Genomic DNA, 19684 nt, shown 5'->3' with positions numbered 1-19684 from the left:
TGAAACGAACACTTAACTTAATTGCGTTGTCAATATAAGTGAAATTCTGTATGTTTACATTACTTAGTTTTCAAATTTTAATAAACTTGCTCTTTACTTTACTAAGAACTTGTAACGATAATCGTTGAATGAATTAGGCTCTAGGGTGGCTATATTACCTCGCGTGATCTGCTCGAACGGTTTGTTCATCGGCCCCTTTGCTTTGCCTCGTTTGTCTCTTCACGGGTTTCGTCATCCCTCGAGAGTTTCAGAATGTGTTTATTATTCATAAATTCTTGTTACTACACAGACTCTTTGGAGAGTAAGATATTGAGCTTATTCTATGGACTAAAATTTGTCAGATGTAAGTAACTAAGAGGGGTACTCTCAATACCCTTGTGGTTCTGTCCATTTTTCAATGACTCTTACTAAAGAAAGAATGTTTTTTTTTATTTTTTAACAATGACTCGGTGATGTCTGCATTCAATTCTGACTTATGTGGGTATCAGAGCTTGCTGTGGTTTCTGTAGAATTAAATCAAGCGCATTTCTCTGAGATTATTGATGACATTAACTCTACAGTTGACTAAAAAAAATGACAAATGATGGTAACCTTTTTTCTTTTTTCTTTTTTTTGTCAACAGTATTTACACTAGTGATTAGTACTATATCTCATTTGAAAGAGGACAAAATTAGCTTTTCAGAAAAAATATGTTTAGCCTCCAAAAATCCATGGATTTTAAATCATGCTAAGAAAATGGCATACAATTTGCATAAATTATTGTACAACTTTTGACTTTGAAACAGCCTGAGCCTGAATGGATTGGAGTTAAAAGGAAACATTTTTTAGATAAAATATTCCTTATCTTATGGGCAAAACATCCAGAGACTCTGGCTGAAAAAGAACAAATATGGAATTAATTAGAATTTTTTTCCAAACTGTACCCCAAAACCATAAAAATTGACCCAGATTATTGAAAAATTTATTCCTCACTAAGTATTTACACAAGGGAAGTAAGCTATACCTCACTTGAAACAGCAGTAAATAAGCTTTCCTGAAATGCATGTTTCCTCTCCAAGAAAAAGGAAACAACCTCATTGAATGCTTTCAAACTAACATTAATTAGCATAAAATATCATCAAAATTTGAACTGTGAATTAAGTGATACCCAAATAATACAAAGTAATAAGGCAAAAATTAACTTAAGAGGTTCCTTGTTAAATGGGCAACATCTCCATAAAAAATTGGTTGGAAGATAACAAATCTGAGATGTGTTACACATATCTAGTGAACACTGATTGACACACTGACTAATTAGTCTGACCTCATCATCACCCCAAGCCCAAGTTTACTAATCCCTCTTGAAGTCTACAGTGCAATCATTGGAACTATATTTCTTTGTTTGACTTCTGAAATTTTGCCTTGAAACAGGGACAAATGAGATAATCAACCTCAAAATACATAAAGCGCAACATATATCAAAAGCCTTTCACTTGCAATGCACCACCAGTATTTTCAAGAGTAAACAATTCAGAAGTGAAATGCCCAAATTTACTAATCCCTCTTGAAGTCTACAGTGCAACCATTGGAACTATAGTTCTTTGTTTGAAGATTGACATACTGACTAATTAGTCTGACCTTATCTTATCATCACCCCAAGCCCAAATTTACTAATCCCTCTTGAAGTCTACAGTTCAATCATTGGAACTATATTTCTTTGTTTGACTTCTGAAATTTTGCATTGAAATAGGGACAAATGAGATAATCAACCTCAAAATACATAAAGCGCAACGTATATCAAAAGCCTTTCACTTGCGGCATAGGGTAAAATATGGACTAGACCATTTTTTGGACCATTTTTTGGACCATTTTATAGGGGGGAAGCACACCATTAGTACTCAGGGAGGGGTGGGGATGCAGTTTACTAGTACTGAGGGAAGGGTGGAAGGTAGAGTGTCATTACTCAGGGAGGGGTGAGAGAAGGACTTTTCGTAGGCAGGGAGGGGTGAGAGGTGGATGTAATAGTAAACACTACTTGTTAATGGAGCTTTTACTCGATCGTACAAATTATCTTCATCGGTTTTTCGACTGACTTTTTGAATGTTCTTCATTTTTGTCGTCCTGCGAAAGCGAAACTGCCACGTGAACACTGGACTTTGATTTCTATTGATTCATCGCGTTTAAGATTCTCTACTGTTGAGTTATACCTGTGCCTTTTGAGTCGACATGTGTACCATCAGTTGCTTCACGTTTCCCTTTGTGTATACAGTATGTAATTACTAAATTTATCTATCTTCCTTTTGTCATTCATCTTATCAGACGAGATCACGAAATTTACGGTCCTTAGCCCTTAAATTAGCAGCATATAGAATTCACGAGCGCTTTTGCAATTTCAACGTTTATACTTTTATTATATGAAATAATCAGCAAACGATTTCGAAGAGGAATCCATATTCTCGAATCGAGCAAAAGCACTGCTGTACTTGTAGTATGGGAAAGCGTAAATATCGATTTCATCTGTTTCGCAAGCAAAGGAGTTAATCACCAACATCGGAAATAGCGACCATACATTCCTCGCGACTCCCTTACGTTTGTTTTCCAATTTGCTCGGGCCGCTGCCAATCACTTCTTGTGTAAAAATCTACGTAACCTGCCAAGTGGAAGTACAGTGGCTACTGTTGCTTGCCGATATTTTCCTTCGGCAAAACGTAGAAGTCAGTAAATGTGACCGATTCTGCCCGGAAAATTTTAATGTCTGGAGCTTGGATATGTCAGGAGAGTTTCATTGACAGCTGGATTAATTACACCCCATGTTGTGAAACCATTATGAAGACATCGCGCTTTACTTCGCTTTTTTTGTCACATACAAAAAGGGAAACGCGAGGCAACTGTAAGATGATTCATGCTAACCCGTCGGTATCACTTAGCACTGGCACAAGTCGACCTAGTAGGAACGAATTTTGTCGGCGGTGCGTTTGAAAATTTGTCCGCCTCAAAAAATTGTCGATTCACGACAAACCATCCGCACCTGTAAAGTGTTGGTAATGACAAAAAATTTGTCTATATTAACAATTTTGTCGCTAGTGCGGATAGGTCCATAGTCACATACAAAAAGGGAAACGTGAGGCAACTGAAAGATGATTCACGAGTATCACTTAGCACTGGCACAAGTCGACCAAACAGGCACACGCATGACTTAACAGTGGAAGATGGAGATATTTTCAATAACAATTATAGTCCAGTGTTTAAGTGCCAGTTTCGCATTCGCATGACAAGAATGAAATAAACGCTACGACCCAGCACAAAAATTTTGACATACGAATAGTCGGTCGAAAAACCGCTCAAAACAATTTGTATGATCAATGAACACTCCATAATTAGTAGTAGTTAAATCGGTTACAATGCAAATGGGGTGCAGGCACGCAAAAACCACCAACGTGTTTGTGGTCTTTTTAATCATGACTTACTGCTGCCTTCCCTCTGAAATACGACCACGAGGGTATATGTGTAAGACCTCACACTTTCTACTGGCCGGGTTTGGAGTTGCTTACGCATTTAGCTGGCTGGAATATTAGGATATTTGGTTGTTTCTCGTCTTCAGTGAACTGTTGGACTGAGAGCCCTATTTGCATAAGGAACAATGCCACGTTATTGGCTGGAGTCGAAGTATTGTTTCACTCTTCATGGAACAATGATCTCTTTAATGGTGTTGTTCTCACCAATCTGTTTAATTGCTCTGCTTGTATTACATTCTTCCGACGTCCATGGATCAGCTTCTACGTTCCACCCGAGTTCCTGGGAATTTTGAATATGCTTGATTTCTCATGTCGGTTACGCCTACGTAGGCACAGGTGTCCAATAGCCTACTATGCAAATTCATGTGCCTCATTCCATCAAGTGCTAATTGGCGATCTGGTCTTCAAAGTTAATCCTGGTCCTGAGGGATGCGGTATATCAACAATTGTGAAATCACGCCATCAAAATAATGGAACTTTACGGGCGCCTCAATCACGTTCTTCATTGTCTAAATCAACAACTAGGAATGTCTCAAACTTTACTAAAGTGCATTGTTTGTCTGCCAACTACGTAAATGGGGTCTTTTTGTCATTTTGTCACATGAATGCCCAGTCGGTGCGCAACAAGACAGCCGATTTTGTAGATTACGTCTGTGAACGTAGATATGACTTGGTCGTGATTACCGAGACGTGGCTCCAGCCCCATGATGATGCGCTAAGAATAGAACTGTGTCCTCCTGGTTACAAGTTTATTGACTTTCCACGACAAGAACGGACAGGTGGAGGCATTGGACTACTGTACAAGGATTCACTTCGTGTTAGCACGACTCGAGATGGAATTCAAGAGTCGCTTGAATTTTGCGAGTTGTTGGTCCAAACGTCGACTTCCCGCAAGATACGACTTGTGATCGTCTACCGTCCACAGAATTGTGATGACCACCGCAGGGTTCCCATTAACACTTTTCTGATGGAGTTTTCTGACCTGATGGAGTCCACTATTCTATCCAAAGAGCCTTTGATTGTCGTTGGTGATTACAACATACATGTGGATGTTCCTAATGACACTGATGCACTTAAGTTTTTAGATCTGCTTGAGTCTCTCGGTTTGGAGCAGCATGTGACAGAGCCAACGCACATACGTGGTCACACCCTGGATCTTGTTATAAAAAGAAAGATTGAGGATATTCTGGCGAGTCCACCACGCGCCTGTCGCTATTTCTCCGATCATGCAGCTGTACATTGTCATGTTGCCATAAGTAAGCCTTCATTTCAGACTAGGATAATAAAGTTTAGGAAAACTAAATCCTTGGACGCTGAGAGCCTATCGAACGATGTAGTACTTACAGGGCTATGTGATCGAGGTAATAGCGATCCCATCACCCCACTGGACTTGGATGTACTTGTAGAGGATTACACGACCACACTCTCTCAAGTTCTTGATCGTCACGCACCTTTAAAAACCAAAACAGTGCGGGCTAGGCCCAAGGTACCCTGGTATACCAGTGAGATAGCCGAGGCAAAAAGGCGACGCCGGAAAGCAGAACGGAGATGGAGAAGAACACGATCACAGGAAGATTTGTTGGCATTCAAGAAACTCAAGAACCACGTTACTTATTTAAGTACACGGGCTAAGCGTGCTTTCTACTCAGACTTTGTGAACGACAATAGTGAAAACCAAGGAAAGCTATTCAGGGCCACTCGATCATTGTGTTAAATGATAAAATTACGGGTTAAATTAAGGGTTTTCTGTATTGGTGTTAGAAGGAAAAGAAATGGAAATATTATATCATTCTAAGTCATTTACAGTAAATTATAAAAAGGGCAGGTTGATTACTTCGTACGCCTTCTTGGTGGTCTTATCTTAAAGGTTGAGTCTAATCACGTTCTTCTTGTGAGTTTGGCCGCGTTCACCTAGTGAGTTTAATCACGTTTTCTTCGTTGTGATCGTGAAGTTGACATGGAACTCGTGATAGGCCGTGTTCTTAAATAAGTTAATTTGTTAGTCCAGGAAGAGTAAATCTCCCTAGTAATATGTCGCGTTCGACACCTTCGTGTTCCCAGAGGTAATATAAGGGTAAACAGGTGATGTCCCTCATGTTTTCGCAACAAGAAGCAATTTGGGGGGCGGTACTTGTGAGCCCCCTTCTTCTTTAACTCTTGTGACCAAGATGTTGTTATGTAACAATCTTTAAAGGTGATTTGCTCTTAAAAATACACTTTCAGCTATAAATAATACCCTACACCAAGGTTATTTGTGATTTTTATATTGACGATCTCGTTTCTGTTCTGGCCGATCTCAACCGTAAAGATATGAAAATTAGGAAAGAAATTGATTTTGTAACTGCGTAGACAACCCTGAGTGCTTACTCAGTGTGTGGGAACTATAATACGTAGTCAGGCGTGATTCGCTGGTTGAGATGGTACGATGGCGACACAGGAAGATTGACGGCTCAGAAATGTCATCCGCAGTAACACCTTTATAAGCGGAGACTCTAGTTTTCCTAGTTAGATTGAAGCTAGTCCCTATTGTAACAACTTAAAGAGAGAAGCAAATAAAAAGGTTCAGCCAGTCCGCAACGAGTGTTAGAGAAAATAATTCTAACAATTGTTACTTCCTAAGAATGAGTTGTGTTTTCCAGAATACACGGACAGCTCAATCTTAGCCAACGATATCGGGCGGTTTTTCGACCGTAAGATTGCAAAGATTCGGGCAGAGCTTGATGCGTGTACTCTTCATCCTGGGGCGGTGGCTGAGGATAGAGTGTTTACAGGCGATAGGAAACTTGATCATTTCAATACGTATTCTGTGGAAGATATAAGGAAGTTGGTCAGTAGATCATCGAAGAAAAGCTGTCAACTTGATCCTATGCCGACCAATTTAGTAGTCGGCATGTCCGATATGCTTCTCCCCATCATCACTAATGTCGTGAATTCTTCACTTTCCTTGGGACACTTTCCATCTGATTGGAAAACGGCCCTTGTGGACTGAAGAAGACCAAGCAAGGGACTTCCTTATCCAATTTAAGACCTGTGAGTAATCTGCAATACCTCTCTAAATTGGTTGAAAGTGCAGTTTATGATCAGACAACCGATCACGTTACTCAGTCGGGTTTGTATCCCATCCTCCAGTCAGCCTATCGACTTGGTCATAGCACAGAGACTGCCCTATTGAAGATACAGAATGACATACTAGCTGCAATGGACAATCAACGAGTTACTCTTTTGGTATTGCTAGACCTGAGTGCAGCATTTGACACGATTGACCACCAAGTGTTGTTGAATCGCCTGTGCGTGACGTATGGAATTACAGGTACCGCTCTTAAATGGTTTCACTCGTATTTATCAAACAGGAAACAGCGAATCCTGATTAACGGGAGCTATTCGAGTGACTTTGATCTGCCTCAAGGGGTACCTCAAGGATCATGTCTTGGTCCCTTGCTCTTCACGTTGTACGCAAGTAAGCTCTTCGATGTTGTTGAATCCCATCTCCCTAACGTTCACGCATACGCTGATGATACGCAGCTCTATATCTCATTTACGCCGGATGGTTCTGCTACTGAGACGGATGCTGTTGACGCTCTACAAGCTTACATCAGGGACATAAGAACCTGGATGGTCCAAGACAAACTTCGGCTGAACGATGCTAAGACCGAGTTTCTTATTATAGGTACACGCGCACAGTTCAATAAGGTTATGATAAGTGACTTGCAAGTAGGTAAGGTAAAGGTTTCTGCGGTTTACTCTGTTAGAAACCTGGGTGCTTGGTTTGATGCAAACATGAATATGACCACACATATTAACAGCATATGTCAGAATATTTATTACCATCTACATAACATCCGGCGTATTAGAAAGTATTTATCATATGATAATAGGAAGTCCATTGTACAGGCTATTATAATGTCACGATTAGACTATTGTAACGGTCTATTATATGGTACGCCCGCTGGTCATCTTGGTAAGCTGCAACGCCTGCAGAACGCGGGTGATCGGCTGGTATGTACTATATCTAGGTATGATCCTATCACACCATCCCTGATCAACCTGCACTGGCTTCCGGTTACCCACAGAATAGAATTCAAGATAGCAATGCTAGTTCACAAATGTATCTACGGCGTCGCACCACAATATCTTTCAGACTTGATAAAAATCAAAGAGAGCTCGCGGTATTAGTTGAGATCATACCGGGGCATACTCCTAATGGACAATACCTATAGAACAAAAAAGACACTCGGGGATAGGGCGTTTGAAAATGCTGCGCCCAAAGTATGGAATCGACTCCCTCTAGAAATTAGACAATGTCAATCATTGAACATTTTTAAAATTTTACTAAAGACACATCTTTTTAAATTAGCTTTTTATTAGTTCTTTTATTAACTCATATTTTGCTTTTATTGTTTTCCGAAAATTGTAAATTATTATTATTATTATCATTATCTGGACTAGCCATTTATTACTTTAAGATTTTTAGTGTTGTAATGCGCACTCGATCATATCTTTATCGCATGCTAGACTGCGCAATATAAGAAATAAACATTATTATTATTATTATTAGTAGTAGTTACTCATACATAAACCTCCCACCCCTCCCTGCGTACTGTAGTTCGTCCTCCACCCCTCCCTCAGTAACAACAGTCTGCCTACCATCCCTCCCTGAATGCTGATAGACTGCACCCCACCGACCCCTAAGTGCTAATGGTCAGCCTTTCCCCCCCCCAAAAATAATGGTCCAAATAATGCTCCAGTCCATATTTTACCCTCTGCCTAGGGGCGTAGGGTAAAATGTGGACTATTTTTTTATAGGGGGGGAGGCAGAACATTACTTCTTAGGGATGGGTCGGATGCAGTCTCTCAGTTCTCAGGGAGGGATGGTTTGTCGTGAATCGACAATTTTTTGAGGCGCACAAATTTTCAAACGCACCGCCGACAAAATTCGTCCCTATTAGGTCGACTTGTGCCAGTGCTAAGTGATACCGACGGGTTAGCATGAATCATCTTACAGTTGCCTCGCGTTTCCCTTTAGTATGTGACAAAAAACGCGAAGGAAAGCGCGATGTCTTTATAATGGTTTCACAACACGGGGTGCAGTTAATCCAGCTGTCAATGAAACTCTCCTGACATATCCAAGCTCCAGACATTAAAATTTTCCGGGCAGAATCGGTCACATTTACTGACTTCTACGTTTTGCCGACGGAAAATATCGGTAAGCAACAGTAGCCACTGTACTTCCACTTAGCAGGTTACGTAGGTATTTACGCAAGAAGTGATTGGCAGCGGCCCCGGCAAATTGGAAAACAAACGTACGGGAGTCGCAAGGAATGCCTGGTCGCTCTTTCCGGTGTGGGTGATTAACTCCTTTGTTCGCGAAACAGATAAAATCGATATTTGTGCTTTCCCATCTTTCCCATATTACATGTAAAGCAGTGCTTTTGCTCGATACGAGAATATGGATTCCTCTTCGAAATCGTTTGCTGATTATTTTATGTCCCAGTGTTTACGTAGCAGTTTCGCTTTCGCATGACGACAAAAATGAAGAACATTCAAAAAGTCAGTCGAAAAACCGATGAAGATAATTTGTACGATTGAGTAAAAGCTCCATTAACAAGAAGTGTTTACTATTACATCCACCTCCCACCTCTCCCTGCCTAGCAATAGTCCTTCTCTCACCCCTCCCTGAGTAATAACACTCTGCCTTCCACCCCTCCCTGAGTACTAGTAGACTGCATCCCATCCCTCCCTGAGTACTAATGATGTGCTTCCCCCGATAAAATAGTCCAAAAAATGGTCCAAAAAATAGTCCAAAAAATGTTCCAAAAAATGGTCCAAAAAATGGTCCAGTCCATATTTGGGGGGGGGGGGGGGGGGTCAGGTAAATTTTATTGGTACACAACGTAAATTCTCCCACCCCTCCCCCCCTTCCTCACGCTGTAAATAACGACAAATCCTTGAGTAGAAGTTACATGTTGATAAAAACTTCAAGGAGTATATAAATGAACAAAATTATTTTATTTTCTCCACGTCGAAGGAAATCGACGGTCGAGCTTTAAAGTTACTATCCTTAGACGAGATTCACAAGTGTCTTGGAGTAACTCTTGGACCCGCCATTAAACTTCACTTTAATGTACAAAAACTGAAAAAGAAACCTCGATAACACAGGCTGTTACATTTCATTCCAACTACGCATTCTATGATTTGGGCCTCCAGTCCTGAGAATGAGGGTGCGGTTGGTCCGTTTAGCGTGTGTGTTTTATGAAGCTTATTTTATCTAATCCAGCGCATTCCAGCGGCAAATCCTCTTTATAACCTGATGTTCCCTAAAGTTTGAAGCTTTTTTGTCTTCAAACTGCTCGATAACTTTCTTATCGGTTTCAAGCCGGGTCTGAATGGCTTATTTGCCTCTGCATTGCGTCCCTTAGTTAAGAAAACGTTCCTCATCGGAAAAAATTCTCTATTACAAGGAAATCTAATATGGTACGGTGGATACTGGGAACGTACGTAAGCCCACCATTCACCACTTAAATTTTGAAGACAGAGGTCCTCATTATTAAGTCTACAATTCCTCTACTACGTACTATTGGTTACTGTTTACGAAGACTACTTTTTTACAAGTGCTATTTGTTGAGAAGTGCGGTAATGATAGGCTTAAAGACTGGAGTGTAAACTCGCCTCAAGTCTTCTCACTGCATCTCTCAACTGACTGCACGTTTGCAGAGCTCAGAATCGTTTCGACTTCATATCAGCAGTGTACTAACAAGTGAACGTGCAAATGAAAATATCTCGATCTGTGCTGTGATTTCAAGATTTCGTAGTGTCTTGGTTTTAGAGGTCATCCAAGATCATGTGCAGAGACCTTAAATGCAGTTGTAGCAGTGTATGTGTGTTTGTGGGGGAGGGGGGGGGGGGAGGAGGGGAAATGGAGAGGAGGAAGGGAAGGGGTGGGGGGGAAGGAAGAATCTTTGAAGATTCAGATTGTGATCTTGATTATTAAACACATTCTCGTTGCACACACGTCTCTCTTCGTACAAGGATTATCATACAAATTTAATTTCGCGACGACTGAACTCGTTAACCCTTGCAGTCACGCGACGGAATAAATAAAATCACGCGATCTTGAAGAGCTTTGTGTTCTCGGCGCCAGACATCTCACTTAACAATCCCGAGAGTGTTGTTTTTAGCGACTTCGACTTAAATAGACAGTTGTTTTTAGAGTAACATATTTATGGTATTTCAAGGAGAGCACGCGCGTGATTAATTCCATGTGAACAACATGGCAAGAGAAGGAAATATATTTCGCTTATAGCTAACTCGGCTTTGCATTTCTTGGATCGAAAGAAGAAGGAGAGAGAAGAAGGGCCGGCTGAGACACGAAATGAAACCCGTGTTAAGTTTTCGATTTGACAGCCTTATCATATAAATGACCTCAAGCATCCTCTCATTGGCGCAATTATTTGCCGACAAGCCTAAGCTACTTGATTTGTTGGCTGGCAATTAAATTAAAGTTACTTCAAGTACTTTTGCCGAAATATTTTTTATCATATCAAACTCTTTCCCCAGTGCGACGAACATTTGTTTTTCTCGGTTCCAGGTGTACGCAACCACTAACCCAACGTAATGCGCATGCTCTCCGTTACAAATTTTAAACATGGCGGACAGGTCAAAGAGGGAAATTAAAAAACACAAAGCGATTTTGCAATGAATTCTCAACATACACCCTCGTTAGAAAGGCGAATCCACGGAAGAAAGATACAAAACTGTATGATATTGAGATCGATATGATATTAAATCGATACCGAGGGCCCGTTTAATTGCCTTCCGCCACGATTATTAGCTTTCTTGACAGCTTTCTGAAGGCAGAATACTTTCTTCTTGAAGACTTCTGATATGCGGCTATTGATTATTACACCTCGTATACCTGATTGCTCAAACACTTTGTTTACGATTGTTGAAAGGACCGACTCATGGTTCTCCGTCTTCGTCTTGACATTGCTTTGAAATAGTATAGACAAGTAAGCTGAAACGAAAAATTAATCAGGGAAGTTTACGAAAAATCCAGCAAACAAACTTTAAAAAGGCATTTATTTAGACTTCATACTTCAACGAACTTCACAAATCTTACTTGTTTATCTTGTAAGTAAACGATGGCAGATTAATTCCCGAAGCGCTTTCTGAGTTTCCCGATCCCTCTCCTACTGCTTTCACGCTTACAACACAGGAAAAATCAAAAGGAGGAAAATACAGCTGTTTTGAAACGCCATTTGACGAAGGTAAATCTGCTTTTTGTTCGACACTTTACATATCAAAACAAAGGAAATTTGTTCCTCTTTTTGATTCTGGCGGTACATTTTTAATTTGCGCCTGCGTAAAAGAGATATCGCCCGAGACCCTTCGCTCGGTCGTGTTTTGATCAAAAACGCCTTGTTAATTTCACGCAACCGCTCGGAGAAAAGGTAAAAATGACGAGGGAAAAACTTTACCTTCAAGTTAGAAAATTAGCGAAATAGAAAGCCACAATATTATAGTTTAATATTTCGGAGGTACATTGAGTGCTTTTTCCGTAGAGAATCCGCACGATGGTAAAACATTCGAAAATGACACTCGATTTGAGTGGGGTGTTGAAGTGAGCGTGGTCACTACATTCATGTTAAGACTATTTGTACCCCATGAGTTTGATATGAATCAAATTAAAGATAATTACTTAAACAAACAAATTCGAAAAATTTAATCGAAGACCTCATAACACGCTTGAGCTTTGAGAAAAAAGCTAATGTTGACGTAGAAATAACAATCTATTTCAACTGTCAAAAGTCTCCGTGTGGCGTTAACTCCCTGATGACATTTTTTGCAGTAAACACTTTTACCCGTGGATTCTATTTCGGGCCTTGTTTACATTCGCGCGTTTGACTGTTTGCTTTTCCAAAATATTAAAGCAGGTTCTTATCATGAAAAATCCGAAAAGGGAAAATGTCCTTTATTAAAAACCACAGAAAAGCCATGATGTAAAAAAAAAGGCCCTCTCCTTATAATTTTGCAGTGAAACCACGAGGCGCAGCTGTTTCAGTTTTGTTTTGGACATTGTTGCTGTCCTGTAGAGATCTGATTGGTTGAATTAGCATGCCTCCTCAGGCAATCCTTCTCGGAAGCTAAAACACATATCGCGGCTGTGTTTGTCTGAATTCATGATGGAGTCGCTTCTTAAAAACCTCAAAGAACATGTAACATGTTCGATTTGTCTGGATACTTACACCAAACCCAAGACCATTGCTTGCCTTCATACGTTCTGCTGTGAATGCCTGGCGCGACATGCCTTAACAAGCCAAAAACAAGGGTTTTATCGATGCCCCGAGTGTCAGGCACAAATTCGCATCCCCGAAGGAAAGCGTTTTGATAATCTGCCAAGCAGTTTTCTGCACAACAGTTTGTTGAGTCTTCTTGCTGTTCGACGCAGTGGCGAAGGAAGCGAGATCAGTTGTAGTACATGCCAGAAGAAGAGCGCTGAGATCAACTACTGCTTTGATTGCGAGAAGTTTATGTGCCCAGACTGTGTGAAAGCACACGAAGTGTTTCGAGATACTATATTTCAGGGACACAAAGTCACACCAGTCCGACAGTTTCAAGCTGCAGACTACGAGGCCTTGTTGAAGCGGCAATCGTTTTGCTCGGAGAAGTACCACGAGAAAGAGGTAACGAAGTTTTTCTGCGTGGGATGTCAAAGCTGTGTTTGTCAAGTTTGTATTAACACAGATCACAAAAGCCATGATGTTGTTCCGCTTGAAAAGGCAGCAGACGATGAAAAAGCAAACATCACTGCCCGAGCCGAGCTTGTAAAAGAGAAGAAAGAGGTCTGCCGAGATGTTATTCGTGAATTTGAGAAGGCGGAGCATGAGTTGGAAACAAACATTAGCACAGCTAAACGCCAAGTTTCCCAAGCAACCGAACAGATGATGGGAAAGCTTCGCCAACTGGAGCGTGAAGCCATTACTACCCTCGAGAAGTCTCGCGTGTCGAGGATTGCGAAGTTACATTCTGGAAAAGCATCGGTTGTGTCTTTTGAAAAGCAACTTGACCAAGCATTTGAGTTCAGTAACAACCTGGTTGAGAGGAGCTCAAGCTCAGACATAATGCAAAACAAGAAAAATGTGCAAGAACGAATTGAAGACCTCATCAAGACCACAATGCCAGCACTTCCGGTTAGCTCGTGGGTGGAGTTTGTGTCGACATGTGAACCAGAGAGTTTAAGTCTGGGATTTACGAAATTCAGCAAAACAGATGTGCAAGGATCGACCGTGGAAGGCTTGGATCAGAATTTCCAAGCTGGTGTAAAAGCAAAGCTGCTAATTTGTCCCAAAACAAGTGAAGAAGAAATCAGAAACACTCAGCACACAGATGGTGTTGAAATACACATAGACCCTGCTGATCAGGTGAGGAGTTTGGTGACGAGTGAAAAAGAAGATAGATGTTCCCAGGCAAAATTTGTGGTGAAAGTACCAGGTACATATAAAATAGAGGTTAAGGTAAACGGACAGAGACTTGTCAAGAGTCCTTTTACTATTGTGGTCAAAGCACGAGAGTTTAACATTGTTGGTAAGTTGGACTTTCAGGGAGAAGTGCCTCAGGCTCTAGCCGGCATTGCAGTGAACAGTAAAGGTGTTATTGCTGTGGCTAATTATGAAGGTCACTGTATACTGGTATTTGATGAGACAGGAAAGTTTGTGCGAAAACTTGGTGGTCAAGGTGACAAGGATGGACAATTTGAGAGTCCGAGTGACGTCACATTCCTCAACGATGACGAGATTCTGGTGGCAGATAAATGTAATCACCGAATACAGCAGTTGAATGTTCAGACAGGAAACTTTGTGAAAAGCTTTGGAAAAAAGAGAAGTGGAGATGGAGAGTTAATGAATCCTACGAGTGTTTGTATTACAAGTGATGGACGTTTTATCGTTGTAACGGAGTATTCTAACAGCAGAATTCAGGTGTTTACAATGGATGGTGAACCTGTGTTTAAGTTTGGAGACAGCGGCCTAGAAAGGACGGATCATCCGTTCAGCTGCGTTTGTTACGAGGAAAAGTTCATTGTAACTGACCGCAATAATAACTGTGTGAAAGTGTTTGATGGCAAGGGACGGTTTTTGTACAAGTTTGGAGAAAAAGGAAACGGTGATGGACAGTTGAATTCTCCGTGTGGCTTATGTGTTGACAAGTATGGCAACCTTCTCGTATGTGACCCGATAAATGGACGCATTCAACAGTTTTCATTGGAGGGAACTCTTACTGGCAAGACAAGTGCTAAGGTAACCCTTAGAGGACCCTGGGGTGTTGCCACAATGCTAGATGATCGGATTTTAATCTCTGAATATCATAAGAAAGAAGTTAAAATTTGGAGATAAATCTACAAATAACAATTTCATTACCAATGCGACATGGATATGTTGAGGCTTCATGTTGTTTTTTTTTTTATCATTTGGCAAAAATTCTCTTAAAATGTGTCAATAGAGGGTCAGTACTGACGACTTAAAATTTTCACCATTGCACTGACACATTCTTCTCGTTTGTTCTTTTCTTTGGTAAATTACTTGTCATAATGAAGCCGGATAATAAGTTATGATATAAGGGGCCCGTAGTATATCGCTGTTAAGGTTGGTAAATTTTGGGAACCTTTTCTATATCTTAACTTAGACAAATCGGATCTTCTTAGATGGAAATGTTAAGGACTTAATGCTACGCAATGTTTGAATGGATTGACTTTTATGGACTATATGGTCGATAGACTTGATAAAAATTGATTTTGAGCTCAAATATTTGTTAACTGTTTCTTGAACTACAAAAAGCTCAAAATATGTCAAGCGATTGCACCAGAGAGCTTTCCTTGAACTACACATTATTTTCGATAATTGTAAGTCGTGTTATTTACTTAATTTACCAGTAGAATTTAGCAGACAGTTGAAATGCATAAGAGAGGTGATCATGTGATCAAAAAACTTCGTTTGATTTTGTATAAATTAGATTGTTTAGCGAAGTTGAAAATGAAAAATATCCTTACTTTTAGCTTGATAAGCCTTTGTAAGAAAAGTTTTTGTGCTACATCAACCGACAAGGCGAAGGAATTGAAACAAATATGACAAAATGGTTTGTTTGCCATGCTTAACAGTTAGCAAGCTACATTTTAGTTATTGTGACGTAAAATAATTATTCACATAAAAAATAACAATTTATTACTTTTCGTCATTGTTACAGAAAATGTTTGTGGGATTTTTTATTCTTTTACTATGATGGAACACTTTGAAAAATCAGTGGAATATTAATTGAACATGTTTAAACTAATTAGTGATAATAAAGAAGTTTATTTTGATACTTTTCAATGGATGTTAACTCCCTGTTATTATACTGTAGTTTGAAACGAACACTTAACTAATTGCGTTGTCAATATCAGTGGAATTCTGTATGTTAACATTACTTAGTTTTCAGTTTTTAATAAACTTTCTCTTTACTTTACTAAGAACTTGTAACGGTTATCATTGAATGAATTAGGCTCTAGGGGGGTTATGTTACCTCTGCTCGAACGGTTTGTTCATCGGCCCCTTTGCTTTCCCTCGTTTGTCTCTTCTTGGGTTTGATCATCCCTCGAGAATTCCAGAATGTATTTATTATTCATAAATCCTTGTTATTACAGACTCTTTGGAGAGTAAGATATTGAGCTTATTCTATGGACTAAAACTTGTCAGATATAAGTAACTAAGAGGGGTACTCTCAATACCCTTGTGGTCATAGGCGTACGGGCCGGGGGGGCGGGGGGGGCTGCAGCCCCCCCAAAATTTTGGGCAATTCAGATTTTTTGGGCAGCAAGAGAAATTTGGGCAAAGCCAGTTTTTAAAGATGTTTTCAAGTTTTTTATTGAAATAGATAGATATTTTCTATTTTTACCTGAATTTAAAAATGGAAAGCCAGTTAAATTCACACGAGAAAGCGGTTGCCTAGCACGTGACGAGCTTCTGGTCATTAGTAAGGGGGGGTTATAAGTTGATATACGTATTTCTATTTTTTGTGTTTGTTCTTGGGCATTGTACTGTACTGTACCGCACTGCACTAGCTGGTGTTGTAAATTAATTAGAATCAATTTCCGCATAGCTTTGTAAAATAATATCGTAGATTATCGACTGGAGACTCTCAGAAGATCGGAGTCACGTGCTAGGCAACCACTGTCTCGTGTGAATTTAACTGGCTCTACCATGGGCTTTAAGTGCCTAAAGCCAGTTAAATTTACGCCCGTAGTTTCGTAAAAAGTTACGCGACCGTGGAAACTGTTAAATTCACACGAGACAGCGGTTGCCTAGCACGTGACGAGCTTTTTTGTACACTATACATACCAAAAAGTTCGGTATCTACGTCCACTGTTACGGGCATGTGCTCAACCTCGCACTTCAGGATACTATGACACAGATTGAACCACTGCAAAACGCTTTGGGGACTATCCAGGCTCTGCACAACTTTTTAGATGCGAGTCCCAAACGACACGCCCTGTTTAGTGACACAGAAGTACAAGGCGAGGATCTGAAACTGACGCTGAAGTCATTGAGTGCCATGCGATGGTCATGCCGGTGGGAAGCCGTAAAAGCCGTATACGGGCAAATAGAACGTATTGTAAAAGCCCTGCTCACGCTGTCTGCAGACAAAGATCCGAAAACCTACTCTGAGAGCAGAGCCTTGTTGACCGCCATTTGTGACTTGGAGTTTATCTTCGGACTGTGTTTGCTGAAAGTAATCCTGAGCAACACCAGTAGTTTGTGTCGATATCTTCAGGGGAAGACGGTTGACGTCATCTCCGCTCGTAGAAATGCCGACATGACCATTCAGACCCTACGCCAGTGTCGGAATGAAGAAAGTTTCAACAGCGTATGGCAGTTAGCATCAGCAATGGGTCTGAAAATTAAGAAGTGGCTGACCAATTCTGAGTTTGAATTACGAGAGGCCAGGGCACCCAGACAGACGCCATCGCTCCGCCTTCAAGCCCTTGTAGATGAACGACAAACGCAGCTGACACCGGAATCGCACCACTGTATTAACACCTACTATGCTTCCATCGACAAGGTGCTGTCCGTGCTTGAGCTCAGGTTTAGCAGAAATGACCAGGATATCCTCTTTGCTTTGGGAAATATCTGCCACAGTGAAACACCTGATAAAGAAAGCTTCTCCCGCATTGCTAAGTTTTACAACATCGACGGCGAGATTCTGGAAGCCGAGCAGAAAATGTACGCGAGTTTTCGTCATGTGCGCGGATTGGGCTACACGACTGTTTCAGAAATGCTAGAGACAATGCGTGAGAATGATCTATTCGATAGGTTTCCAGAGTTTTCCAGTGTGGCGCATATCCTTGCAGTGATACCTGCTACATCGTGTTCAGCAGAGCGATCATTCAGTGCGTTGTGCAGATTGAAAACTTACCTCCGCAGCACCATGGGGCAACAACGTGTCAGTAACATTGCACTTATCAACATTGAAAGGGCGTATGCCAACTCTGTAGTCAACAATGACATGGATCGTATCATTGATATCTTCGGTCGTCGAAATGGCAGAGACAGTTATTTCTTTTAAGTTTTAGTGTTTTTTGAGCTCATATGATAGATTCATAGGTAAGAATATTTTCACTTCATATGTAGGCCATTGTTAGTGCATCGTATGACCCTCGTTTCCTTCCAACTGTTTCGTAAAAATTTGGGCAACTTGTGAGAATTTTTTGGGCAAATGGTTCACTGCCCCCCCTGGCAAAAAAATGCCCGTACGCCTATGCTTGTGGTTCTGCCCATTTTTCAATGACTCTTACTAAAAGAATGTTTTTTTGATTTTTTAAACAATGACTCGGTGATGTCTGCATTCATTTCTGACTTATGTGGGTATCAGAGCTCGCTGTGGTTTCTATAGGATTAAATCAAGCATTTCTCTGAGATTATTGATGACATTAATCTCATTTGGAACAAATTTTTAACAAAAAATAAAAATATAAAAATATGCATGCTGTTGCTGCAGTTTGAACAAAACAATGTGAATTTCAATGCGCATTGTAATCTCTCGTACCTTGCGGAATTATTAACCCTTTTATTCTCAGGAGTGACCAAGACAGAATTTCTCCTTAAAATATCAATACAATATCAAGCACACAAGTGATGAGAATAAAGAAATATATTACTTAGGGTGTGTGGTTACTTGATCCAATGCCAGTTTCTCCTAACTAATATCAAAATAATTGTTTGGCAGATAGTAAGGATAATTACTATTGAGATCGTGGGAATGAGGGGGTACATGATAGACAAGAAGCTATTAGTCATGAGTGGAAAAAAGCAGAAAAGACAATTATTTAGTTTTTTTTTTTTTGAAAAAAATAGCATCTATGTTAGCGTACAGAAAGTTGTATGTTTCTCGCACCAATCAGATCGTGTAGGGTAGGTATCTCGCATCAATCAGATCGCCGCATTAGGGTACATATCTCGCACCAATCAGAGAGTCGTTTTGTTCTTTCGTTTGAGAGGTTAAAATTTCAACAAAGTAATGGGGGATTTGGAGAGAGCGATTGGTAGAATGGAATCATCTTTTAGAATGAGAAATGTTGGCTTTTCTGTGTTTCTGACGTGTATTTTACCGCGCTTCATGAGAAATGCGATACTATTGGACAGATGAAAGATATCAGATTACCTATAGTAAGCATGTTACACATGCTGTGAAAATGGTGGATAGTTGTTCGAGAGTAAATAGAGTTCTGTACATTGTAGCACGATCATGGTTATCGTTCCTTCACGACGAGAGTGAGTGGAAAAGTTTTGAATCAATTATTGCTTGAGGTGTTGATAAATTCCACCAAACATTTTTATTTGAGCAGTTCGTTAACGGCAAGTTGTGTTGCAAGATTCATGATTTGTTGATTGTCCCGATTATATTTTTCTGGATTGGTTTGCTCGGTGCCATCTCTAGATGAATGTCTGATTAAAATTAACTATTATCGATTTAGTGTATGTTTTCGATGCCTGGAGAAAGTGATCTTGTGGAGTCGTTTGTGTTTGGCCAAGGACGAATTCAGATACCATCGTTAGCATGTTTATTTGATTTTGTTATCTGGAATAAATGATTTACGGAGGTAAGTTAATATCTGCGAGCGTCGAAAATTTATCAAGTTGAAGGAACAGTTTCGGTTCCGGTCCTCA

The 19684-nt window shown here is 40.3% G+C and overlaps 3 protein-coding genes across 3 annotated transcripts in view; all 3 read left to right on the top strand.

Annotated features, from left to right (window-relative positions):
• Positions 1–10293, top strand: part of LOC131796256 (sex comb on midleg-like protein 4) — a 51605-nt gene extending 41312 nt beyond the window's left edge. The window contains exon 11 of the transcript XR_010715702.1: positions 10121–10293. The gene's annotated coding sequence lies outside the window, so the exon portion shown is untranslated. The remainder of the gene's footprint in view (positions 1–10120) is intronic.
• A 2380-nt stretch (positions 10294–12673) lies between these two features.
• Positions 12674–15451, top strand: LOC131796255 (E3 ubiquitin-protein ligase TRIM71-like). The gene has a single exon (XM_059113844.2). It carries the CDS (start codon positions 12674–12676, stop codon positions 14879–14881), a length of 2208 nt encoding a protein of 735 aa, XP_058969827.2. The 3' UTR covers positions 14882–15451.
• Positions 15452–16922: 1471 nt separating this feature from the next.
• LOC131796821 (zinc finger MYM-type protein 1-like) lies at positions 16923–18083 on the top strand. The gene has a single exon (XM_059114428.2). It carries the CDS (start codon positions 16923–16925, stop codon positions 18081–18083), a length of 1161 nt encoding a protein of 386 aa, XP_058970411.2.
• The last annotated feature ends 1601 nt before the right edge of the window (positions 18084–19684 follow it).

The sequence above is a fragment of the Pocillopora verrucosa genome, chromosome 11 (assembly GCF_036669915.1).
Source record: "Pocillopora verrucosa isolate sample1 chromosome 11, ASM3666991v2, whole genome shotgun sequence".
NCBI lineage: Eukaryota > Metazoa > Cnidaria > Anthozoa > Scleractinia > Pocilloporidae > Pocillopora > Pocillopora verrucosa.
Note: the sequence above shows the minus strand (reverse complement) of the source record. Positions and strands in the feature narration are given on the sequence as shown.